The sequence below is a fragment of the Dipteris shenzhenensis genome, chromosome 18 (assembly GCF_047967505.1).
Source record: "Dipteris shenzhenensis isolate YYH24624 ecotype China chromosome 18, Dip_SZ_1.0, whole genome shotgun sequence".
Classification (NCBI taxonomy): Eukaryota; Viridiplantae; Streptophyta; class Polypodiopsida; order Gleicheniales; family Dipteridaceae; genus Dipteris; species Dipteris shenzhenensis.
In genome coordinates this window covers 2,161,674-2,189,031 of record NC_141613.1, presented here as the reverse complement: position 1 = coordinate 2,189,031, position 27,358 = coordinate 2,161,674, and the positions used below count along the sequence as shown (strand labels likewise).

Sequence of the window (27,358 nt, the reverse complement as noted above, 5' to 3'; positions counted from 1 at the left end):
TCAAATAAGTACTTATCGGATGGGGACTCCACTTTGCACGCAAGTCCGTTTCAACTACGTTGAGGTGCGTGCAAAGTATTGTCACCATCGGATATGCTTTGCATGGTCGATCACACCTTATACACCATTTTTGAGCCATTTTTTCTCTAGGGATATGCACATCCACAAAAAAACACGCCCTTAGGTGTGTTATCTGACCAAGTACTTATCGGATGGGTGTGCCTCTTTGAGAACATTTCAATACCACCTAGGTTGAGGCGTACCAAAAGTGTTGTGCCCATAAGATATCCTTTGCATGATCGATCGAGCAATAAATACTATTTTTGCTCTAGCGTCATGCACATCCGTAAAAAAACACGTTGCTAGGTATGTTATCCGATCAAGCACTTATGGGATGGGAGTGCCACTTTGCATGTAAGTAAATTCCACCTAGTTGAAGCTGTGTGCAAAGTATTGTGCCCATCAGATATGCTTTGCATTGTCGATCAAGCATAAAATACCGTTTTTGCCTTAGTTTCATGCACAACCATGAAAAAACACGGTCCTAAGTGTGTTAATCAAACAAGTACTTATCGGATGGGGGCTCCAGTTTGCACGCAAGTCCGTTTCAACTAGGTTGATATGCGTGCAAAGTATTGTCACCATCGGATATGCTCTGCATGGTCGATTACACATTATACAACGTTTTTCCTGTAGTGATATGCACATCCGCAAAAAAACATGCCATTAGGTATGTTATCTGTCCAAGTACTTATCGGATGGGTGTGCCTCTTTGAGAACATTTCAATACCACCTAGTTTAAGGTGTAGGAAAAGTATTGTGCCCATCCGATATGCTTTGCATGGTCGATCCAGCATTAAATACCATTTTTACCTTAGTGTCATGCACATCTGTAAAAAAACACGCTGCTAGGTGTGTTATCCGATCAAGTACTTATGCGATGGGAATGCCAATTTGCATGTAAGTCAATTCCACCTAGTTGAAGGTCTGTGCAAAGTATTGTGCCCATCGGATATGCTTTGCATTGTCGATCAAGCATAAAACACCGTTTTTGCCTTTGTGTCATGCACAACCATGAAAAAACACGGTCCTAGGTGTGTTATTCAAACAAGTACTTATCGGATGGGGGCTCTACTTTGCACGCAAGTCCGTTTCAACTACATTGAGGTGCGTGCAAAGTATTGTCACCATTGGATATGATTTGCATGGTCGATCACGCATTATACACCGGTTTTTTCCCTACTGGCCGTATGCACATCCGTAAAAAAACACGCCCTTAGGTGTGTTATCTGACGAAGTATTTATCGGATGGGTGTGCCTCTTTGAGAACATTTCAATACCACCTAGGTTGCGGTGTAGGAAAAGTATTGTGCCCATCGGATATCCTTTGCATGGTCAATCGAGCATTAAATACTATTTTTGCTCTAGTGTCATGCACATCCGTAAAAAAAACACACTGCTAGGTATGTTATCTGATCAAGCACTTATGGGATGGGTGTGCCACTTTGCATGTAATTCAATTCCACCTAGTTGAAGGTGTGTGCAAAGTATTGTGCCCATCGGATATGCTTTGCATTGTCGATCAAGCATAAAACACCGTTTTTGCCTGTGTATCATGCACAACCATGAAAAAACACGGTCCTAATTGTGTTAATCAAACAAGTACTTATCGGATGGGGGCTCTAGTTTGCATAGAAGTCCGTTTCAACTAGCTTGAGATGCATGCAAAGTATTGTCACCATCGGATATGCTCTGCATGGTCGATTACGCATTATACAACGTTTTTCCTGTAGTGATATGCACATCCACAAAAAAACATGCCCTTAGGTATGTTATCTGATCAAGCACTTATGGGATGGGAGTGCCACTTTGCATGTAAGTCAATTACACCTAGTTGAAGGTGTGTGCAAAGTATTGTGCTCATCGGATATGCTTTGCATTGTCGATCAAGCATAAAACACGGTTTTTGCCTTAGTGTCATGCACAACCATGAAAAAACACGGTCCTAGGTGTGTTATTCAAACAAGTACTTATCGGATGGGGTCTCCAATTTGCACGCAAGTCCATTTCAACTACGTTGAGGTGCATGCAAAGTATTGTCACCATTGGATATGATTTGCATGGTCGATCACGCATTATATACCGGTTTTTTCCCTAGTGGTATGCACATCCGCAAAAAAACACGCCCTTAGGTGTGTTATCTGATGAAGTATTTATCGGATGGTTGTGCCTCTTTGAGAACATTTCAATACCACCTAGGTTGCGGTGTAGGAAAAGCATTGTGCCCATCGGATATCCTTTGCATGGTCAATCGAGCATTAAATACTATTTTTGCTCTAGTGTCATGCATTCGTAAAAAAAACGCACTGCTAGATATGTTATCCGATCAAGCACTTATGGGATGGGAGTGCCACTTTGCATGTAAGTCAATTCCACCTAGTTGAAGGTGTGTGCAAAGTATTGTGCCCATCGGATATGCTTTGCATTGTCGATCAAGCCTAAAACACCGTTTTTGCCTTAGTGTCATGCACAACCATGAAAAAACACGGTCCTAGGTGTGTTATTCAAACAATTACTTATCGGATGGGGGCTCCACTTTGCACGCATGTCCGTTTCAACTAGGTTGAGATGAGTGCAAAGTATTGTCACCATCGGATATGCTTTGCATGGTCGATCACGCATTATACACCATTTTTTTCCTAGTGATATGCACATCCGCAAAAAAACATGCCATTAGGTGTGTTATCTGACCAAGTACTTATCGGATGGGTGTGCCTCATTGAGAACATTTGAATACCACCTAGGTTGAGGTGTAGAAAAAGTATTGTGCCCATTGGATATCCTTTGCATGATTGATCAAGCATTAAATACTATTTTTGCTCTAGTGTCATGCACATCCGTAAAAAAACACGCTGCTAGGTATGTTATCCGATCAAGCACTTATGGGATGGGAATGCCACTTTGCATGTAAGTCAATTCCACCTAGTTGAAGGTGTGTGCAAAGTATTGTGCCCATCGGATATGCTTTGCATTGTCAATCAAGCCTAAAACACCGTTTTTGCCTTAGTGTCATGCACAACCATGAAAAAACACGGTCCTGAGTGCATTATTCAAACAAGTACTGAGTGTGTTATCGGATGGGGTTCCAATTTGCATGCAAGTCCGTTTCAACTATGTTGAGGTGCGTGCAAAGTATTGTTACCATCGGATATGATTTGCATGGTCGATCACGCATTATACACCGTTTTTGGCCTTGGTGTCATGTATAACCGTCAAAAACCACGGCCGTAGGTGTGTTATTCAAATAAGTACTTATCGGATGGGGGCTCCACTTTGCACGCAAGTCCGTTTCAACTATGTTGAGGTGCATGCAAAGTATTGTCATGATCGGATATGCTTTGCATGGTCGATCACACATTATACATCATTTTTTCCCTAGTGATATGGACATCCACAAAAAAACACGCCATTAGGTGTGTTATCTGACCAAGTACTTATCGGATGGGTGTGCCTCATTGAGAACATTTCAATACCACCTAGGCTGAGGCGTACAAAAAGTGTTGTGCCCATCGGATATCCTTTGCATGGTCATTCGAGCATTAAATACTATTTTTGCTCTAGTGTCATGTACATCCTAAAAAAATACGTTGCTAGGTATGTTATCTGATCAAGCACTTATGGGATGGGCATGCCACTTTGCATGTAAGTTGATTCCACCTAGTTGAAGGTGTGTGCAAAGTATTGTGCCCATCGGATATGCTTTGCATTGTCGATCAAGCATAAAACACCGTTTTTGCCTTAGTGTGATGCATAACCATGAAAAAACACGGTCCTAGGTGTGTTATTCAAACAAGTACTTATCGGATGGGGGCTCCACTTTGCACGCATGTCCATTTCAACTATGTTGAGGTGTGCGCAAAGTATTGCCACCATCATATATGCTTCGCATGGTCGATCATGCATTGTACACCATTTTTTCCCTAGTGATATGGACATCCGCAAAAAAACACGCCCTTAGGTGTGTTATCTGACCAAGTACTTATCGGATGGGTGTGCCTCTTTGAGAAAATTTCAATACCACCTAGGTTGAGGCGTACGAAAAGTGTTGTGCCCATCGGATATCATTTGCATGGTCGATCGAGCATTAAATACTATTTTTGCTCTAGTGTCATGCACATCCGTAAAAAAACACACTGCTAGGTATGTTATACGATCAAGCACTTATGGGATGGGCGTGCCACTTTGCTTGTAAGTCAATTCCACATAGTTGAAGGTGTGTGGAAAGTATTGTGCCCATTGGATATGCTTTGCATTGTCGAACAAGCATTAAACATTGTTTTGGCCTTAGTGTCATGCACAATCGTCAAAAAACGCGGTCCTAGATGTGTTATTCGACTAAGTACTTATGGGATGGGCACGCCGCTTTGCATGTAAGTCAATAATACCTAGGTTGAGATGTGTGCAAAGTAGTGTGATAATCGCATATACGTTGCATTGTCGATTAAGCATAAATCAACGTTTTTGCCTTAGTGTCATGGACAACAACCAATAAAAAACATGGTCCTAGGTGTGATATTCTAAAAAGTACTTATTGAATGGGCGTTCCACTTTGCATGGAATACCATACCACCGCTTTTGAGGCACGTGCAAAGTATTGTGCCCATCAGATATGCTTTACATGGTAGATTGAGTATTAAATACCATTTTTGGCCTTGGTGTCATGTACAATGGTCAAAAAACACGATCGTAGGTGTATTTTTCAAATAAGTACTTATCGGATGGGGATGCCACTTTGCACACAAGTCAATACTGCCTAGGTTGAGGAACGTGCAAAGTCTTGTGTCCATTGGATATGCTTTGCATAGTCGATCTCACATGATACACCATTTTCTTCCTAGTGTTATGCACAATCGTCATAAAATACGTTTGGAGGTCTATTATCCGAACAAGTACTTATGGGATGGGTGAACCACTTTGTATGCAAGTCAATAAGACATAGGTTGAGGCGTGTAGAAAGTTTTGTGCCCATCGGAGAAATGTAGATGCGATAATATTAGAAAATTCTCGGTATGTGTATATGTGTGTGTGTGTGGCAAACAATTTTGATACAACAAAGTAAACACCTAGTGCACAAATTATGCACTTCATACCTGAGTAAATAAGCTTGTTGATGAGGATATATTCCCTTGAATAAAAGCACAATTGTTGCATGACCACAATAGGATCGCTTTGACACCTGTGATTTTGCCCACATGTAAGTTTGCAAATAGTATAAAAAATCATATAATAATATATTAATAGTTTGCAAATGTGTATAGCAAGTGAGTAATGGAAAGTGGAAGTGGGAGTGAGGAGGGAGGAGTGGAATGGGAGAGGGAAGTAATAGGGGTGTATGATAATAAGTATAAAAAATAGTATAATAATATATTAATAGGGGTGAGTAAAGGGAAGTGGAAGTGAGAGTGGGGAGGGAAGAATGGAATGGGAGAGGGGAAGGTAATAGGGGAGTAGGATAATAAGGGAGTGAAATGAGTGAGGGAGTTAATAGGGGATGAAAAAGAGGAGGGTGAGATGGGGAAATATGGGATTTTGGAAAATGGGAGGAGTATGGGACGTGGTGGAAATGTGGGATGGGAGTGGTGGCAATGGGGAGGAAGAAGAAATGGATGGATGGGGGGAGGGCTAATGGAAGATTGGGATGAGGGATGGGGGTCCAATGGGAGAGGGGGAGTAATGGGAGCCAATGGGAGAGGGGATAAATGAAAAGCCAATAGGAGAGAGGGGAGGAATGGAAAGCCAATAGGAGAGGAGGAAAACCTAATTTTTCTTATATATAGTCTTCCTTCATTCATTCTCCCCTCATTTCATTCATTGAAGTAAGAAAGCGAGGACGATCAAGAGAGCAAGGAAGGAAGAGCAAGAAAGCAAGAAAGAGCAAACTTACAAACTTTTTCCAAGTACTTGCAAATTTTTTTGATTAATTCTTTATCTAGATTTTTTTTAAAAATTTGAAGAGAGAGGAACTAGAGAGAGAAAGGTTGAGGAGAGGAGAAGAAGAGGATGGAGGGGCTGGAGGGAAGGGAGGAGGAAGGGAGGGAGAGGCGAGGGCGGAGTAGAGGGAGGAAAGGAGGAGGGAAGCGGGGCGGGGGGGGAAGGGGGGGACTGGGACAGTCTCTCCTAGAGGGGGGGAAGGGGGGCGGGGGGGAAGGGGGGAGGGGGAAGGGGGGAGGGAGGGGGGGGCTGGCTGAAGGGGAGGAGGGGGGGGGACTGGCGGGGGGGAAGGGGGGAGGGGGGCCCTAGTGGCGGGGAGGGGGGGAAGGGGGGAGTGGGGAAGGGGGGGGTCGGGGGTGAAGGGGGGGAGGGGGAAGGGGATGGGAGGCGCGGCCGCCAGCCTGGGGGAAGGGGGGGGAAGGGGGGTGGGGAAGAGGGGGGGGAAGGGCTGAGAGGGGGGGGGGCTGGGGGGCTGCCGGCCGCGGCCGCCAGCTCGGGGGAAGGGGGGAGGGAGGGGGGAGAGGGGGCGGGGAGGGGGGGGCAGGGGTGAAGGGGGGGAGGGGGGGGAGGGGGAAGGGGGTGGGAGGGGGGGTGGGGACGAGGGGCGGGGAGGGCTGAGAGGGGGGGGCGGCTGGGGGGCTGGCGGTCGCGGCCGCCAGCCCAGGGGAAGGGGCGAGGGGGGGGGAGAGGGGGCAGGGAAGGGGGGGGGCGGGGGTGAAGGGGGGGGAGGGGGAAGGGGGTTGGAGAGCGGGAGAGAGAGGGAGGAATGAAACTTCTGTGCTAGAGGGACGGAGAGGGAGAGAGAGAGAGAGAAGAGAGGAGGGAGACTTAGGGAGAGAGAAAGAGAGAGAGGGAGAGAGACAGAGAGAGAGAGAGAGAGAGAGAGAGAGAGAGAGAGAGAGAGAGAGAGAGAGAAGAGAGGAGGGAGACTTAGGGAGAGAGAGATAAAGAGAGAGGGAGAGAGAAAGAAACTTCTAGCAGCCGTGGCCGCCAAGAGAGGGAGGTAGAGAGAGAGAGAGAGAGAGAGAGAGAGAGAGAGAGAGAGAGAGACTTCTCGCGGCTGTGGCCACCAAGGGAGGGAGGGAGGAAGGTTGAGAGAGATTAAGAGAGAGAATTTAGAGAGAGAGAGAGGGAAAGAATGACAAATCCTAGCGGCCAAAAGGATACAGGTAGGGAGGTAGAGAGGGTAAGAAAGAGAGAGGGAGAGAGAGAAGAGGAGAGAGAAAGAGAGAGGAGAGAGATGGAGAGAGAGAGAGAAATAATTACAAATCCTAGGGAGAGAGAGAGAGATAAAGAGAGAGAATGAAAAATCTTAGCCGCCATGGGAGGGAGAGAAAGAGAGAGTTGAGATAAACTAAGAGAGAGAATAAGTGGGATGATGATAGAGAGAATAAGTGGAATAAGAGTTGTCAGAGAGAGAGAGAGAGAGAGAGATTAAGAGAGAGAATGAGGTCTTGAATATGGCTACAGAGAGATTTAGGAGTCGAGAGAGAGAGAGAGAAAGTAAAGAGAGTTTTATATATTTACATGTTTTATATTATACTTTTAAAAAATTATAAAAGAGTGAATTTATGGTTTGTTTCGAAGGTGAGATAATATTTTTATATGTATTCATCTTTTAAATTGAAAAATGTTAACTTTTCTTTAGATACTTGTTCTTCATTTATCTCACATGCAGGTTTAGCCTCTACATCAAAACCCCTTTAAGCCTCTTAAACCCCAGCACATTAAAATGAACACAAAGAAATTATTTATTACTTTTCTTCGCTTCGACGGTTGGTTTAACATAGTTTAGCATAGATTAGATTGCCTTAGAGGAGAGACAATTCTCCAAGTTGCCAATCGAAGCCATGCTCAAATTTTTCTAACTAGTTTGTAATCATTGTCAGTCCCTTTGCTCACATGCAGTTTAATACTCATAACATGTTATTAAATAAGACCTTTTACCATTTACGAAGAAGTTTATCAGTGGGCAGATTGCATGAGCAGATATCAGTGGACAGATTACATATATCAGTGGACAGATTACATGTCATGGGACATATTGGAGCTTGATGATTATTGGTTATTTTTATTGCATTTGTATAAATATTTAAGCTCCTTTATTGTCATAAAAACCCTTGTAAAGCCTTCTATGCTATTTTTTACATTTATTGTCATATGAAGCACTTTGTAATAAACCCGACCATTCACTATTTAACGAGTATCAGTGGGATGCATAAGTGGATACCAATGGGCTGCATAAGTGGATATCAGTGGAACAGTTTTTAGTGGGTAGATTGCATTAGTTGGGTATCAGTGCACAGATATCAATGGATGGACAGATTACATGTCATCACGAAGATTGAAGCTTTATGACTAGAGGGCAAATCAATGGATGGAGATTACATGTCTTCACGAAGATTGAAGCTTTATCACTAGATGACATTTTATATTACTGTAAATATTTATTAGCTAATTTTTTTACATTTGTACAAATATTTAAGCCTTGTTAAGCCTTCTACGCTATTTCCCACATTTATTGCCATATGAAGCCTTGTAAAGCCTTTTGGGCTATTTCCCACATTTATTGTATCAAGGGTTGTATATTGTACTTTACTTGTATGTATCTAAATTCTTCATTATCTTTTCTTGTAGGATTATGGAGCAATCAACTAATGTGGTGGCTATCCTAAATGACTCTGAGATCAGAGAATGGGTTTCTGATGTCACTTTGAATTTCGAAGGAAAGGAATATAGCCCCAATGGCTTTGGTAGGTGGACTCGATATCACATGGGCAGAAGAGCTTGGTTTCTTCATCAAAAGGAAAAGAGACTCTTTCTACTTATGTCAAAAAGGGAGTTCAATGGTGTTGAAGATCCATGGGATGCTACTTTCTTCAAAAAAGATATGACTTCAAGCCTTGTGGTAGGCATAATGATAGAGCTAAAAGAGACCTTTGTGGATATTTTTACGAAGAGTTCAGTGTTAGAGTTAGCTCAAATGTCCACCTCTCATGTAACCCACCAATATTCTGTGTACCCAATGTTGTAAGGCCCCCATATGAGGAGAAGCCATGATGGGTATCAGATATTGGGAGGGATCCCCAGTTTAGACACTGGAAGGGGTCTTAGAGTAGACCAGATGGTTATGAGACGGCTTAGGAGCCAAGAGTAGATACCCGTCTGCACAAAGGGGGGGTTCGGGGGGGCGATAGCCCCCCCGATAGCAGGGGGTCCGGGGGGCGTAGGCCCCCACCGTCTGGGGGCAAAGCCCCCAGCGGCCGGTAGCCCCAGGCCCGACGGTATGACCTATGCGCGATCCTTCATCTGCCCGCCGGCATGTTTTCTGAAGGGTCGGTGGTCTTCCAGGCCAACTGTCTATTAGGCCGACTGCCTATTACAGGGCCGACCGTCAACCACTTACACTATATAAGTGGCCACCCCCTATCATCAGATCACCAGTTCTTCACGCTCATAGTCCTCCGTCCAGCATCTGTCTAGATCACCATTGAAGCTCTGTCTGTAGAGCGCACGGGTGGACAGCCAACCATCAGTTGTATCAGCAGTTTGGTATATCAGAATTTTTGTATTCTCTCCAGCTTTCCATCGTGTACTTGCGTTTTGTTGTTATCTTCCGCTGCGTACTATTTTCTTACATTCAGATCCTGAAGTTGGTGGTATTAATCATATTGTTGTGTCAAGGAGAGACTCAAAGACCTTTGTGATGCCTCCTCCTCAACCATCAAAGTTTCCAGAGCTGCAAAGTGCATTGGAGACTCTTTCATATACTTGGGAGCAATTTCCTAGTGTGGTGGCCAAAAGGATGCATGCAAAGATAATGTTTGAGTACTTTCAGGATGCAGAATATACTCCTCATATTCAAGGATCTTCACATGAAGGAGATCAAAAAGCTCAGACTTCGATGCAGGGACAAGAAGAACAGGCACATTGTCACAAACGTGTAGAACATGAGCACAAACTTCTAGAGCAAGAAATGGTGGAAGTAACTAAGGATGATGAAACACAAGCCTTGAGTGCATGGGAATTAAAAAAAATTGAAGAAGATCAAGGTCAATCCACTACAGTTATGCTAGAAGCTCTTGCTAGCAAACCACGACATGAAATGCAAAAGGCTAGTACTGCAAGAGCCACGGTTCCAAGCAGTAAAAAAAGACATCGTCCCACTGTAGAGAGAGATAATGTGGATGAAAAATGGTTAAAAGAAGAGAAAGATGAAGGAGACCCAGAACCCGAGGCTGAAGATGATTAGGATGAACTCACATCAATCAAAAATCTTAATCTGCGTCTGAATGAAGCAGTTACAGATGATTATGTGGGATATATCTGGGGTCAAAGGATGTGGTTTGTGAATGGCAAAGATGTGGAAGCTTCAGCTCTCTTTACTAATAGCCAAAGCCTTGATATATCCTATGCAATGCAAATATACGAGGCTTTGAGAGATGGTAAGAAACCTGTGGCAACCAATGTGGTCTTGCACCCAATAATGTTTTGTCCAACCAAAAATAGTTTTCTGGATCAAATAACATTTACAGGGCCTACACATTTCGAGGAAACCTTCAGTCGATTCTTTAAAGACACTCTTAAATGTTCTTATACTCAACATCCCCTTTTCTTCTTCATTTGCAAGACTCTAAGCAAGTGTACTTGAGTTGTCATAATGGACGAGGGAAAGTGCTTCTCAAGCAAGCATACGGCTTCAATGGATTCCACCCTAGCCTTCTCGATGCTCGATATAGAGATCTTCTTTTGAGATATCCACCTATTTCACATGCCCATGTAAGATATTTTCATAATTAGTCTATAGATTATTCAGCTTAAAGTAAAGAAAATGCAATCAATGCGGTTTGATAGTAAGCATACCTCACAACACCACTAATCTTGAATATAGCATTTCTAACATCTTCTTGTAAGCACCCTTTTATTGTAATTGGGAGGATGATCTATCAAAGCAACAAAGAAGTCATGTCAACAATATAACATAATCATAATTATGCTAATGCATCACGATTATCGGTACACTAGTCCTACAGCTTAGAATACCTGTAAGACCTTGTGCCAATCATGGGACTTATACCCACTTAGCTTATTGTCCTTTGAAATGCTCCTTTCAAGCAATGCATGTACCCTGTGGGTGTTTGAAAAGAGGCAATGTCTGCCTTGACCGCTGCCTCCTCCCTTGTAGAGAGGATCCATGTTGCTTTCGGGAGGATAATTTTTCCCGAAGCATGCACTTGGGGCCACAAACAAGACATCCTATTGATAGCATGCAAGCCTTCTCGCACTCCTCTCGAGTCCTTGGAACCAACCAAGTGTGCCCAAATAGTAGCCCCCACATTCTTGAAGATATGCATGGGATCATGGGATCTAAGAGATGATTGATTTGTAACTGACCCCAATAAGGAAGCTCGTGAAAGATCGATAGACTCTTCATACTAGGAGGAGGTTCCTCTCCATTCGCCCTCCAAGCTTGAATCCAGTCACTTGCCTTCAAGTATGATGGTGGTGGATCAAGCTGACCTCCACACGCGAGATGGTCCAGTGGAAGGTATCGAGCATGACCTTCATAAACATTTTTCCTCATGTGTTTGGAGTATCATGCAAGTGATATCAAACCTGGTCCACAAACAGGTGGTACCCACTTGTTGCACGCGTGCATGAATGTATTAGTATAAGACATTCATGTGAAAGAGAGTCATAAAAGCATAATCCTATATTATACATGTAATGACACAACCACGTATTTGCGCACTCTCCATATCCTGGGTAGTCATGCATGGTATGTCTAAGAGCTCTGGAAATATCAAAGACCTGCACTCCTCTCCATAAGATTTGTAACTCATCTATCAAAGGTGCCATGTACACATCCATATTTTTAGCCTTGTACTTCCCTAGCACAAGTAGTGCAAGCATGAGGTGTCCCTTCTTAGCACACTCACATCCCTACAGGTCTCCACTTGGTCCCGAGATCTAGTACGAGTCAAGTCCCTTGCCTCTCATACTCCCACTACTACTCCTTGCTCCAGAAGCGCTCGCACAAACACCACTCGCTCTGACTCTACCACTACCATGAGTCCTTATCCAGTCAAGGACCTATCCTATCAAATCACGGCTGCTGGAGAGATAATAGAAGATAAAAAGAGCAAAGCAATGATGGCCACCATAAGGCGGTTTATGAGCCATTACTTCAAGAGTGGCATTGCTATTGATGGGCAGTATCAAGATGACCAAAAGAAGCAGGTGGTCATCGATGAATTGAAAGAAAAATACCCTAACCCCCAAATTGGGAGTTCAATGAGAATTACATGCGAGAGCGCATGGGTTTGGTCTTAAAGCATCATAGATCAACCTTGCGTACTTCCATCACAAAGGGGAGGGCTAAACCCAATTGGATAGACAAAGCTGATTGGAAGTTTTTCAAGAAGCAGAATAGGGACCATCCCAAAATGTTCGAGGGTCAGAGGAGGGCTGCGAGGAGACGGCTGGACGCTGTAGGTACTTCGCACTTTGGTGCAGGCAGACGGTTGGCATTTGAGGCAACCGTGGTAAGTCTACTTCTTCTCATTTGATGTATTGTTCTATTTGTTTTACTACATATTACGTGCACTTTATCTAACTCTCGTAAATTAGGTCCACAGCAAGTTGCGATGGGTCGCCTTCGTATAGATGCAGATTCGCGACGCATGTTTCACGTAGGAATAAAGCCGTGGTTTATTGAGCAGGAGGCGTAGGGAGTGACAGTCGATTGGGCTGAGGTGGCTACTCGCACGGTATAAGTCTACTCCTACTTGTAATCTCACTTTTTAAATTGTTTTATCCTTTAAGTTCCAATCTAATTTCCAATTAATATGGTTTCACTCTTAGAGTCAAAGCTTGAGTGTCCCATCACCCCATCAAGACAAGGATGAGGAGGAGGACGATGATTCAAATGAGTAGTAGTAGTAGTAGTTTGCATATACTTTGCCATGTATATCCTTTTGTATATCAACTCATTTGAGCGATTTTGTATCACCCTTTTCGAAAGGGTAATTTTGTAACAAATAATGTTGTATATCTTTGACATGTATATGCTTTTATTGCTCGATCGGTTCATTTGATCGATTTTGTATCACCCTTTTCGCAAGTAAAATTTTATAATAAAAATGTTTTTTTGTATTTACTAAAAGAAAACATTAGTGGGGCAAAACAGGGCTTGCTGTGGCCCTGTTTAGCCCCATTAATGTTTTTTTTTAACTTATGTTAATTGTCGCTACATAGCGATGTTTACCAGTGTCGCTATATAGCGACATTTACCAGTGTTGCTATATAGCGATGTTTATTAGTGTCGCTATATACTGACGCTTATATAGCGACCGTTATTTTCCAATACTTATAATGACATAAATAACGATCTTTGCGCTCGTCAAAAAAAAAAATTGTGTGTAAAAAACGTCGGTATTTTCGTCGAAAAAGGGCCTATGCCTTGTAGTGGGTCCCATATTCATGGGGTCTATGCTCTGTGGACATGCGACATGCTCACATGTCTAATTTGGGGGGATTGGACAAGCATAGACACAAACAAGAAGACAAGCACAAATAGAAGAACAGGTAAGAAGCGAAAAAAGCAATAAATACTTGCATTTTACTTAAAGGACAATTTACTACTTAGAACTGAAGTTCAATTTACTAAAACTATGAAAAGACAATTTACTTAAGACTTCAGTGTATATTATCATATATCTCCATAAGTTACATTAGCATATGTATCCAAAAGAGTATTCATATACCAAATTTGGGTCCAAAAGAGTGTTTAGGTACAAAATTTATCTCCAAAAGAGTGTTCATGTACAAAAATTCTCGCAAAAATAGTATTCTTAAATAAAAAAGAGACATTCTCAAAAAATTCCAGAAGAGAGGTGGTCTACTGCTCTGCAATACTATCCGAGGTACTTTCCTCCTCCTCATGACTGGACGGGTCACTCGGGACCTCATCTTGCACTTCTTCTAATATATATTCATATTCTTCTTGGACTATGTACTCATGGTCCAAGAAGATGTCTACAAAAATTATTATGTCTTAGAGAGTCTCCTCCTTGTTAATGAGTGGCTTAAAATGGTATCTCCAAGGCTTGTGGAGATCCCATAGGTTATTTCGTGCGACCCAAAAAATGGTTCTCTCAATGTGATCTATCACCCACGCACATGCACTTCAATGTTAAACTTTATCCAATCTGCATCATGTGTAATGTTCTTTGCTACATGTGCTAGCAGAGTATTGATGTCCTAAATGACAACATGGGGAAGTGGGTTGGGGTTTACAAAGGACTCTTAGGGAGGAGGGCATTCCATTTATAATCTGTTTGAAAAAAAATTCAAATACGGGCATGCAAAACACATTACAAATCATATCAGGGCACTCATTCAAAATTTGTAAAAGAATTCAGGGTACAAACAAGCTACATTCACATTCACGTCTATTTAAAAAATTATATATATTGCATAAGCCAATATATTCCAAAAAAATAATTCTAGGAAACTTTATTGCATACACTCTCCTTTATTCCACAATTTGTGCTAATCACATCCCCTATCACTCTATCCACTTTATCATCCTCAGCTTTTGTACGTTTGATTCTTTGCTTATCCCTTCTTTGATGCATCCTCCCTCAATATTTAAAGTCTCTCCTCCTCTCTTCTTTGTCTCACACCACTCCCCTACTATATCCCTTCTCACACCACTCCCTTCTCGTCGTTCCCCTCCTTCTGCTCCTCTCACTCAACTACTCCTCGTTGCTCTCTCGTCGCTTCCTTCTCATCACTTCCTTCTTGCTGCTCTCTCTCTGCTACTCCCAATGGCCCCTAGTAAAGAAACTTTAATAGCATACTTGGAGGAGTTGTACCATCAGTATTACAATATAAAGGATGGGGAGGTAGATGAACCATCACTCCCTGGGGTGCATTTGTGTCCCTCCCACACGCCATAGGCAAGGATTATTCTGACCAAGACAAGACCGAATAGAAATCCTAGAGGATTCTATTGAGTATATGCTGAGCTACATCCAAGAGGAAGGCCACATGCTCAAGGAAGCTCCTTGGAGTAAGGAACAAGGAGAAAAAGAAAAAAGAGGTGAAGGATAAGAATAAGAGAAATGACAAAGGAGAGGGTAGCACTTCATCAAAGATCAAATGATCAAGACTGTAAATACAGTTTATACAGTACTCCGATTTGGAGAATTTAATAACAGTTTCTAGCATATGAGAGAGATCCCGCTCTTGGATATTTGTTGTAACCCCTCTTGGATATTTATTATTCTCTATGATGAGATTATGTTGTATCCCTCTCTTTGTTATTTGTTATGCTGTATGTTTTTTAAATGAGAGAAAAGATGGGGGAAAAGAGAGGGGAGCTAGAGGGGACAAGAGAGGAGAAAAGAGTAGAAATAAGATAGAGAGATAGTAAATAAGATAGAAAAGAGAGGAAATAAGAGAGCAAGAGATATGGGAGAAAAGAGAGAAGGGAAAAGAGGGAGGGAAAAGAGAGAAGAAAAAGAGAGGGTAGAGAGGGGAAAAGAGTGAGGGAAAAGAGAGGAAAGAGAGGAAATAAGAGAGGAGAAAAAGAGGGACAATAGAAGAAATAAGAGAGAAAGAGAGAGGGGAGAAAGAGGGAAAAGAGAGGGGAAATGAGGGGGGGAAAAGAGAGGAGAAAAGGAGAGAAAGAGAGGAAGTAAGAGAAGAGGGGAAAAAAGAAAGGGGAGAAAAGAGAGGGAAAAAGAGAGGGGGAAAAGAGAGAAAAGAGAAGGGGAAAGAGGGGGAAAGAGGGAGGGGGAAAAGAGGGTCGAAAGAGACGATGGAAGAGGAAAAGAGAGGGGAAGGAGAGGATGGAAAAGGAAAAGAGGGGAGAAATATGGAAAAGATAGGGGAAAAGAGGGAGGGAAAAGAGAGGAGAAGGAAATAAGAGAAGAGAGGAAATAAGAGGAGAGAGGAGAAGAGAGGGGAGAAGAGTGGAAATAAGAGAAGCGAAAGAAAGAGAGGGGAAAAGAGGGAGCAGGACGTGAGGGGAGAAAGACAGAAGAAAAGAGAGGGAAAAAAGCGAGAAAAGAGAGGGGAAAAGAGAGGCGAAAAGAGGGAGGGGATCGAGAGGAAAAAAGAGAGGGGAAATGAGAGGAGAAGAGAGGAGAGAAGAGAAGCGGGGAAAAAAGAGAGGGGGAGAAAAGAGAGAGGAAAAAGATTGAAAAGAGAGAGGAAAAGAGGGGGAAAGAGGGAGGGGAAAGAGAGGGGAAAAGAGGGGGAAAGAGGGAGGGGAAAGAGAGGGGAAAAGAGAGAGGAAAAAGAGTGAAAAGAGAGGGGGAAAGAGGGGGGAAAGGGGAAAAGAGAAGATGGAAGAGGAAACGAGAGGGGAAAAGAGGGAGGGAAAAGAGAGAAAGAGAGGAAATAATAGAGAAAGAGAGGATGGAAGAGCAAAAGAGAGGGGAGAAAGAGGGAAAAGCGAGGGAAAAGAGAGAGAAAAGGAGAGAAAGAGAGGAAATAAGAGAGTAAATAAGCGAAGAGAGGAAATAAGAGAAGAGAGGAGAAGAGAGGGGAGAAAAAACGAAATAAGAGAAGAAAGGGGGAGAGACAAAAAGAGGGGGGAGAAAGAAGAGGAAAAAATAGGGGAGAAAAGAGAAAATAAGAGAAGAGAGGAGAAGAGAGTGGCCTCTGAGTTACATCATCCCCAAGCACCATACCCAATCTTGTCCCATAAATAGGTCTATACATGCCTTTCAATTTTACAAATCCCCATCGCGCACACTACAACACATGAGGGTCACCAACGTTGGTTTTCCAGAACCATGTCTAACATCGATAATCAAAAGAAAACACTTATTTCATTAATTTTGGACTCATATGTCTACTCTTGGACTAATCCCAAAAATCCTTCCCAATTGAAAAGTTTACTTTATGAAAATATCATTCGAGAATCAAAAGTTCACTTTTTGGCACTATTATTTCCACATCATAAATCTCGCAATCTGTCTCTATAATGGTGCACTACTAATGCAAAAACTTCGATTAAATCCTACTTTTGTTCTTCTTCTTTTTAACAATCCTATTCACGTTTTAAAAAAATCATGAGTTATTAATTTAAATCCATGAAAAATCACTTTCAAAATAAAGAATGCACTTAAAATTTGATGTAGAAAACTATAACACTCTTGAAGGCCCAAAAAATTTAAAGGTTAAAATAGACAAGAGGCATAGAAGACTCTTTAAATGTGCTCCAAAAATAGTAATAGCTATGCTTGCAATTTTACAATGTCATATGTTTACAAGAAATATTGCTCTCCACGAGTCTTTGTAGAAAGGAGTTTGACATGTAGCCTTTTCAATATCTCAATTCTGCGTTTACAAATGTGTTAAGTACAAATAGGTAATGAGTTTGTTTGAATGTCTGATTCATCGTCACTGGTTGCTTGGATGCTTGAATGGTATTGTCATGGGCATTCTTCATTTGCGCTATCTCCTTCTACGTCCTCCTTAGCGAGCATCTTCAAAAACTCTATAATGCAAGAAATAATGGGTAGCGGTATTCTTATTTTTTATTCTACATCATATCCCATCATGTGCTTCTTGTTTTCTTTGTCCTTGATTTCCAAGATACTATGACTATCTCTGTGGAAAGCTTTGAAACTACTTCATGATTTGGAGCCCATTCCTACTTCAAACAGCCAATATACAGTGTATTGTTATCGTGGTTCTCCTTCCTACCCCTTGGCTCATACCATAGTGCTATAAATGTTGCAACTTATCCCTTATCATTCATGCGCACGTCCACCACTTTTGCAACCCAAAACTTAACATTCTCATGCTCATCGTCAGATGGTTGAACTGCAACAAAGAAGTGGATGTCTATGTCTACTTCTGGCATAAACTCTCTCTTCCTTGGACCACAATATGGATGTGGGAGTAGCGAATCAAACTTATTCTCAAAGACATCAAATATTGGGCACAAGTTGTTACCAACATTGGACAAAATTAAGGCCGTTTTGCCTTGGCATCATTCGGTCGTATTTTCTCAAGGTTCTTTATCAATCGATAGGTCTTCTTAATTACAACAGCAGTGTGTTCCTTCCAAGAGGGCTTCCAATCAGGAAATCTACGAAGCATTTTCTCTTTGTATGCAATAAAAGATTTTAAGCCTTCTATTTTACCTTTTGATTTCTCGCTGAATTCTTTTATAGGAGCCCATATTGGATGTATTTCTTTGCTCGGGATTAAAGGTAAGAGATAGTAAGATTCTTCGGGCTCCCATATTATATCATGAGAATAGTTTTGCCACTGCATCACTGGTTTTCATCCTTTAAGAAAAAGTGAAAGTAGTGTGGAGCGCTTTGACCAATCAGGGCATCACTAGCTTTTTGTATGAAAGGTAGAATAAAGCTCTTCCAATCATACATCCTTTCAACCATGGAGCATACTGTACCTTCCTTGCAACCACCAACTTGCCTCGGTATCCTCATGTGTGTGTCTAACCAACAAAAACCCAACTTCAATCTCATTGAAGATTTAGCATTGAGCAAAATGCAAAAAAGAGTATATTCTTATTCTCTCATCCGCAATTGTCTGCTTGTATTCTCAAATTTTCTAGTAGGTGACCTTTTTCTGCATGTACACTGTGAATTGCCTTCATAATTGATGTTACAACTTGATTGCTATCATGTAGATGCATGGAATCAATCCACATGTCTATAAAAAAGCTTAAATCCATGCACTAACTCTCCACATAGATGTGTCTTCAAAAAGTATTTTCCTTGTAGCTTAAGTGGAGTATTTATAAATCGAGGTAATATTGTTGTGTTCTAATCCATACCATCTACAATAACACACATGTACTCATTTGGATGAGAAATAGCTTGCTCCTTCCAAAATGCATATTTTAGTCTAGAATGCCAAACCAGTCCATGATGAAATTCTCTTTTTTTTGTATGATTCTCTTTGTTCTGGAGACGTTGCACTCTCAAGTACTCGCTTTAGATCATCACAATCACTGCACTTTCACATTTTTTGCCTTTTTGAGATTTTTACACGTACAAAGCTCTTCTTCCAAAGAGTATACAAATCGTGAAAAAATATAATTGGAGCATGATCTCTTTTCCTTTGTGTTTCTCCAATAAACTTAAACACTTCTTTTTTTGTCAAACCTATCGGAAGATGCATTTCAGATAGATGGGGTTGAGATAAAGCATTTTCCTTAATGTAGTCTTTTTAAATTGCTGTTGCCGAGACTGTTAAGTCTCTTATTTTGGGCCTTCATGTATTTCCATGAATGTTAAACTTTACTCCATACTTTGCTTTGTTTGCCAAATCCTAGTATGTGCCATGTGATAATCCTGTAGTAATGCGATATGCATTATTGCAAATACTTTTTCCATTTATACGAAGCTTTAAATGTTGTTCGAAATTTGGCCTTTTCATATCATTTACCAGAAAGCAAGAGAGCCTCGTGAGTAGGTATTCATTTCTTTTGCTCCCTCTTCTTTGCCACACATGTTCTCTACATCCCTTGATGTCAAGCAAGTTAATGGAATGCATACAACTTTGGTTGCAACACGTAAATCGCATTGCTTTTAGCATAACATCTTCATTCAATACTCTTATTCTCTTTAATTGCTTTTCTACATCTGTATGGACTCACTTTCTTTTTATGCATATGTTTGTCCATGTCTTCTTTACATTTGTACACTTCTCCTTATCAAATTTATTTGTCACTTTATTTTCATGGGATGTTGCATCCTTCATCTTATTACAATCAAAGTCAAATACTTAATAGTCTTTTGTTGGTTTCTTTTGTACATCCAAGTTTTTGGAATTTCTATCTCTCACTTACTAATTGTCCAACCTCTGACCGTGATAAGCAGTTCATGCAACAATTTCCCTATAGGCAATTAATAGGTAAATTGCGTTATTTAGTCACCTGCACCCACCCAGACATATGCCATAGCATTAACTTTCTCTCACGCTTCATGCACAACCCTCGACATAAACACTGGAAGGCACTTCTTCGTGTCATTCGCTACTTAATATACACGTCGTAACCCTCCTCGTCAACTCACCTCTCTCATAGGATGATCTGACTCTAATTGGGGGGGAGGATAGATACACGATGTTCTACTACTGCCTTTACATTTGTGCTTGTAGGTGGCACAGTCACGTGGCAATCAAAGAAACAAACTGCCGTAACATTATCATCAGTAGAAACTGAGTTCGTAGCGGTAGCAATGGCAACAAAGGAAGGACTTTGGATTCAAATCCTACTTGATGAACTACAACTAGGCTTCTGGGCTAGACCTCATGGGGTCTCGGAGCTATCCATCATAATTCAAAAGAAAATACATAAAAAAGTACTACATTCTACCAATTTTGTGAAACTAAAAAATTAGCTTGAAAACATTCAGAAAGATTTTATATTAATATATAAGGATAGCTTCGATAAAAACATCCCTGCACAGATAATGTTGACACTGAGGCACTCAACTTCAGTGTAGAGTATATGATGCCTTTTTTCTTTGGCAACCTTTGTGCATGGAGAATAGTGCAAGATATACGTTGACTCATTTGCATTCGCAATTTGCTCAACAATACCATGAAGGAGAGTGACTTTGAAATTGTGCAAGTCGTATAGGCCATCCTTGAAGATGGTAAAGGTGGATTAGCTTTGGAGCAACCATGAAAATGCTCCCGTAACTAACATTTAAGGCGATTTAATGAAGATATTAATAGTGCTCTCTTTTTAGCATGGAATTGCATCTTTTCCCATTCACATTGGATAAGCATCCATTAAACCTTCGTTTTTAGCAGATGATAGATTAAGGCAACTGCAATACGACATGTGAATTCAATTGGAAAGCAAACTGTGTGCTTGTGTGATTGCTAATGAAGGCTGGACTTTGGATGGATTTATTCAAGTTGAACAAGGCTGTGTTTCTTGGAATGACTAAGTTGAATCAAAACGGATCATCCACTGGGCTAAGCAATTGATGAACTGCTACATTATTGCCATCACCAGAAGCAACATGCCCCGCACGTAGCACCCCATGTGGTTGTTGAACCATTTGGCCTTCTTCACTGGCAATGCCCACTGCAAATCGCAAGATGAGATGCGCCAAGAAAATCGGTTCGAAATTCAAGATGCAAGACGAATCAATCATGATAACTAACTTTAATCAATGGCTTACATTCACCAATTCAAATCTAAGAGCTCATGTTCATTCCATCATGCTCTGAAACCTCTTGTTAATATGTAGAATAGAATAGTGCATTTCATTTACATCTCAATCTCAAGCTACAAAGTTTTAAAGCATTGCTTCCTTTGAAATCATATTTGAAGGAAAAGGGAAGGAAAATCACAATGTAAACCATAATGAACTTGGTGAATGTAAGCAATTAATATTATGGTGATTTAGTTTTAGAAGCTACAAGGTAAGATTTTTGAGGCAATGTCATATTGGAAGACAATTTGATTATGACAATTAAACCATGCCAACCAAAAGAGATATATAGTACCTAAATTTATCCTATACAAGTTTGGGTCCTAAAAGAGGTGTGTGTGTGTGGGGGAGAGAGAGAGAGAGAGAGAGAGTCTTTCTCTCACAAGAGAAATAAAAGATTGAAAATAGTCCTTGAAAATAGATAGGAAATAGACAAGATCAATTACTATGAATGCAAAAGAACAATGTACACCCTTTTGGAATACTCAAACATTAGGAAAGAAGCCAGCCGACAAAAGCACACATTAATATGTGACTAAGGTTATGAATGACACTCTATGAAGGATTGGAATGGCTGGATGTATCGAGCACAAACCAAAGAATGACATTCAGGAAATAGCACGCATAAGGAGATAGTCGGGAAGGGGGGCTAGAAGAACCAAGGCAAAGAGGTTCACGAATTGCTAGCACGCTAAACCTGAAACCCTATGGGCGGAATGTTGAGGCTTCTGGGCCAGACCTCATGGGGTCTGGGAGCTATCCATGCAACGATGGGGATCCTCACAGAGAAAACCTCATCTGTATCCTTCCACACAAGGGATGCAGAGAGGCGGTTTCCAATATTAGGACTAATGCTAGTTTTGAGCCCTGGAGCCTGCACCTCGATCACGAACGTCTTCTTCTCATTCAACTTGGAGAAAGATATCATTGTTGGATTCACCACCACTTTCATTCCCTCTGGCACTTCCACCTCTGCCTTGTACAGAGATCTCGCTGCCCCCACATTTGTTATTGTTCTCGTAAACTCCCACCATCTGTCACTTGGTACTTCGGACCCTCCTTCCACCGGCAATGATACTGCTGGGTAGTTTAAATCCCTCTTCGTCTCTTCTGTGTTGCTGCATGTCTTATTGCTCCCAGTCATTAGCCTCATCTTTCTGGGGTCGTAGCCCTGACCGCATAACCATTCAGCATAATCTTCCCAAGCTATGTCATAAACTAGCCCGGGATGTATGGCTTTTGTTGGTTGGATCTGCCCAGATCCAAAGCCAAATTCTCCATCCTCATTGGATGCGTGCCCTACATCCAGCGGCATTGCTGCAATACCATTCCAGGAAATTAAGTTAAGCTCACGAAGCTTGCCAAAACAATAATCTGAATGTAGATACCAACGCACGGACAATCTAGCTCGACGAGATTATCTCACCTTCAGAGATTTCAGTTCTGATACTGTCTTCTAGCTTTGAAGACAGGACACGCAAAACCAGGACTAAGGAATTATTGTGTGGCTCCTACCTGTCGTCATAAGCGCAGACTTGATTGCTGCTGGGCTCCAAGATGGGTGGAATGACTTTACGTAGGCGGCAGCTCCGGCTACATGTGGGCATGCAATAGAGGTTCCCGAAGCAATGTTATAGCTCACATTCAAACGATTATCTTGAGGCTCATTAGTAATAGAATGAGCATGTGACCAGGATGCCAATATGCTAACCCCGGGAGCTGTTAAGTCCGGCTGCAGGCAGAACTCATAAAATGGTCATAGAGAACCATGAAAAGGCAAGTCCCGCAGATTCCAGAAATTGGAAAATCACGAAATGTGCTTTAAATTGTTATTACCTTGAAAACCGGATAATTAACTCGACTGGGACCTCGAGATGAGAAAGATGCAAGAAGAGATGAAGGTTGGTCCAAGGGATCCGCAGTGGGTAAGATCTGGACAATTGGATTGCTGTTTGACAACGGCCATAGCTGTATATTAGTCGCGAAGAAACAGCTTGAGGCTGGAGCGGAGCAAAAGCAGACTCCGAAATGCTACCCACGTCTACCTGCTAGATCGCGCGTAAGTTTGTAACGTGTCTCCATCCTCCATTCCAATCACACTCGTTGGGACACCGAATGTGAACGCCCCAATCTCCGTAGCAGAATCATCTATGATTATCATGCCAACACCTCCGGCTAAAGAAACGGTTGTGCTCTGTTCAGGATGTCTTCCCGACTCACACGCGATTATTTTGCCCTTCACCTTCGCTGGGTCGAGAGAGCCGCTGCTGCAGTTTCTGGAAGAAAAGTGGTGGCACTTAGAGTAGTTTAGTGAGATCCTTCGATGGAAACTATAAAACTGTGATAAGTGGTGACATACGTGACGTCTAGTAGTGATACCTGCTGAGATTGTTCAAGCCGGCATCGGCGCCGTATACAAGCGGATAATGTCCTTCGGGTACTTCAGTGTTGATTGCCCTACCCTGCCAAGAAATTAAGGAGATTGTCTCAGAGTGAAATCTTCATTGATGGCCAATGAATTCAAAACAAAAGAATCGGGAAAGAGATTAGAGATATCACCTTCAGCGTAACGTTGCTTCCGAGCACAACGGTTGAATAAAACTGTCGATCGATGCTGCTTGCCGCTACTGTAATTACCCAAGGAGCTACGTTGGTAGCTTCGCCTATATCTGGCCCATTGTTCCCTGCTGAGCAAACAACCACGATTCCCTTCTGGATAGCATAAAAGGACCCCAGAGCGATACTGTCTGCAAACAAGTCCTCGACACTGGGACCTCCAAATGAGATAGAGAGCACATCGACACCTTTGTAAATGGCCGTATCAAATGCAGCCAAGATATCACCGTCATTACAATATCCTTCGTCCCAACACACTTTATACGAAGCAATTCTTCCTCCTGGCACGCCTCCCTGCGACTCTCCCCTCGCAAGACCAGACAGATTTGCGCCTCTTATAGCATTGCCAGCTGCGGTAGAGGCAGTATGGCTGCCATGTCCGTTGTAGTCTATGGGTGACATGTAGTTGTCCTTGATCTCAACTAAGCTCGGCCCTTGGGACGGGGCAAAGGCCTTCTGAGTTGCAACGTAGGCAGCAGCGTTACGATCCAGTGTCACTTTCCTGGAGAGTCAAATTCGACGTCAGTAGACATGTGGTCTGGAGTCTGAAGTAGTAGGCATTTGTGCAATCTTAAAGACAATCACATTCACCATCACAAGGCACCGACATCACAAGCCTAGGCCTTGAAATATTTTACTACACCCCAACAGTCATGGTAGTAAGTTGGCAACGTTACGGGCAGCCATGGTAGCATCCCGGCGCAGCTTCATCAAGCTGATCATGAACCAGTCCACTGTCGCTGAAGCTCTCCGATTCAGGCCATATACCTGCGGGTAGAGATCCAGGGTACTTCAGTTGTTAGGTCGGCAAGCTTCTAAACACAGAGTGTTCTCATAAAACCTGCAAAGCCTTACAATGGACCTGCAAAATTTTAGTTTTAACATATATCTGCAATTTTTATAGTTTGCAAGATTTTTAACATTTTAGTTATATTTGGGCAAAATAATTGGCAAATGTTGAAGAAAAACCTGTGATTTTCAAAGTTCTAAGTTTTGAGATCCGAAAAGAAAATTGTTCTTCGAGAACACTGTAAACACATAAGAGCGTTGCCTAACCAAAGTCTAACGATCACTCTTGCTAAAGACTAATACAACATAAACACAGTGATGACGCTGACAATTGTTAAGCAGGCTTGAATTCACAACGTGCCTGTGTCCATCACTCCCATTACAATATTCAATTCCGACTTTAGGTTTCGTGGACTCTGTGAGGACAGTCCCAGGAGAGTCCAAGATCTGGTTGTGTGCAAGCCCAAATTTCTGCTTTCGAACACCGACACTACCCCAGGCATAGCTGCAGCACGAGATCACACATTTGTCAGGCACGAGTGGCTTATCATGACTGCTTTATGAATATCGACACGTTAGGGCAAGTGGCTGAGAACCACCCTACCAGAAATGTTCTCAGCTTCTTGTGGAGTTAGCAGAGCTGCGAAACCGTCGAAGCTTTTATTGTAGCTGTAAATGATCAATTGACGAGCGATTTCCTCACTGAATGAGAGAGGTAGGGTAGGAGCAGATTAGCTGGCCGATTGTTCGAATTTCGATACTTGGACAAATGTCATGACTTGTCGCCATTCTCTAGGCTGTAGTAAACAGTGTATGAATACCTCGGAAGGACGGAGGACAGGATGTTATAGTGTGAAGCTTGGGCAAACTCCGGGGATATTGCCAGGGCCCCCTTGTGTACGAGCCATACCTGCAGAACGTAACATGACAATTTGACAAAACGGAAGGTTGAGGAACATGATCGTTATATCAACACTCAAGACTCGTGAGAGTTGTCGTCAAGAGCATTAGCTGGCTGCAGGCATACAATATACATCGCACTAATATGCACATACATCGTTGCACCAGACGACATACAGACACGGTACTACGCGAAATACGAAAATGTCGTTGGTTTCTGACTTGCATAATATAAGATAATCTCCTAGAACTGCAGGTAAGGAAGCTCACGTTTCTTCTAATTGTTGTAGTTGGGTCGCGCTTGGCTTGTTGCAAGCTGGAGCTAGAAAGTATAACAAGCTGTGAAGCAAGCACGAAGGCAAGGGCCGTGCAGATGAGATATTGCTGCCTCATGGTGCCTTGTATGCTTAACGAGCTCACCGAAACCACGGATTCTAGTTCCCCTTCTCACTGCTTTATATAGCTCAAACGCTGATGTATATACCGTGTGTTCTTCTGCAACACGTAATGTCTCAATGCTTACGTTCTAACACCGCAATCAATTCCAGAACATTACGTCAACAAAAGTAATTTTCCTCGAATAGTCGCCAATTCGACTTTAAAGAGCACTAGGGCATGCCAAGGAACAATAAAAAGAATGTGAAGGCACTAAAATGTCTTTTCAAATTTCCACGAGGGACAAAGCGGGCTCTTCACCTAAGATATCAAGTGCGGGCTTGTGGTTATAGACTCCAACAAGCTCTCTTCAATTTGTTGTCCTGGCTCATGCATGAATTAAAGGTGGTTTCAAAGTGACCCTCCAGCTACATGCTTTGCTTTGATAGTTACATGACATCTCTTTTTTGGCAAAGTTGAAAAGCCTCTAATACATGATGAAAATAAATTAGCAAACTAGCAACATAAATTATGATGCTTTTCATGAGGTTTAGTAGTCAATTCGGAGAAATGTTCTTCAGTGCATATGGAAAACGTGAAACAACATGATCTTTCAGAGAACTTTCAAGACCAAAACACTATTGAGGAAGTTGTGGAGTTGGTAATGAATGTCTTAAGGATTTTTAGCAAGAGAAATATTTAGGCTTTTCAGGTTTAGTATTTACTCGTCTTTAGTAAGCTTTAATCCCTTTGTCTATTACATTTTGTCTACCTTCTCATCTATGTAATGATTTTGGCAATAATATTATACTTTTAATTTTTTTATAAAAAGAGCAACCTAGTAGGCCACCTAATGGTTACATAACCATCTTAGAGCTAGTTCACACAACCTCTAATTTAAAATATGAGGTTCTTCTTATCTATTCATGAATAAAAACTGTGCAGACTTGTCATTTCACACTAGTGCACTTAATTATACCTCACAAGTCGAAGATATTGGGACTTTGAATACCAATGTGGAACTAAAATTGATGCACTACACACTACCTAGAAGGATGTAGGACTCACTATTTGTAGTGAATGCACATCCCTTTGGTTCAAATATCAATGCTGACATTTTCATTGTGAACAAAACTATCACTCCTAACTATGCTTTGAGCTAGATGATAGTTTGAATATGGCTTTACATAGGCTTAGCAATGCAAGGAGAAACATGCTTCAACACTCAAAATGAAATCTCTCAAAAAATGAACCTACATTGCTTAAAGAGACACACCTTCTTGAAAAACTTCCTCTCACACAAGTAGAGAGGGAGGAGGGTGGAGAGGGAGCATAAGTGTCAATGGGAGAGGGGCTTGGTAGGGGTGACGAGTGTGGGGAATAGAGGAGGAAAGCTAGATCACAGAATATAACGTGGGAGGAGAGATTTTTACTTTTCTTGCAACAGAGTTATGAAAGATGGC

At 41.9% G+C, this 27,358-nt stretch overlaps 1 protein-coding gene across 1 annotated transcript; it reads right to left on the bottom strand.

Annotated features, from left to right (window-relative positions):
- Nucleotides 1-21,623: 21,623 nt before the first annotated feature.
- LOC147890697 (subtilisin-like protease SBT4.3) lies at nt 21,624-25,955 on the bottom strand. Its single transcript, XM_087389663.1, has 11 exons — nt 25,791-25,955; nt 25,442-25,530; nt 25,225-25,322; nt 24,982-25,125; nt 24,509-24,599; nt 23,775-24,333; nt 23,595-23,677; nt 23,261-23,491; nt 23,052-23,163; nt 22,731-22,947; nt 21,624-22,532 (listed from the first exon to the last, which is right to left on the bottom strand). The coding sequence occupies exons 1-11, from the start codon at nt 25,911-25,913 to the stop codon at nt 21,907-21,909; spliced, it is 2,373 nt and encodes a 790-aa protein (XP_087245789.1). The 5' UTR covers nt 25,914-25,955; the 3' UTR covers nt 21,624-21,906.
- Between the last annotated feature and the right edge of the window lie 1,403 nt (nt 25,956-27,358).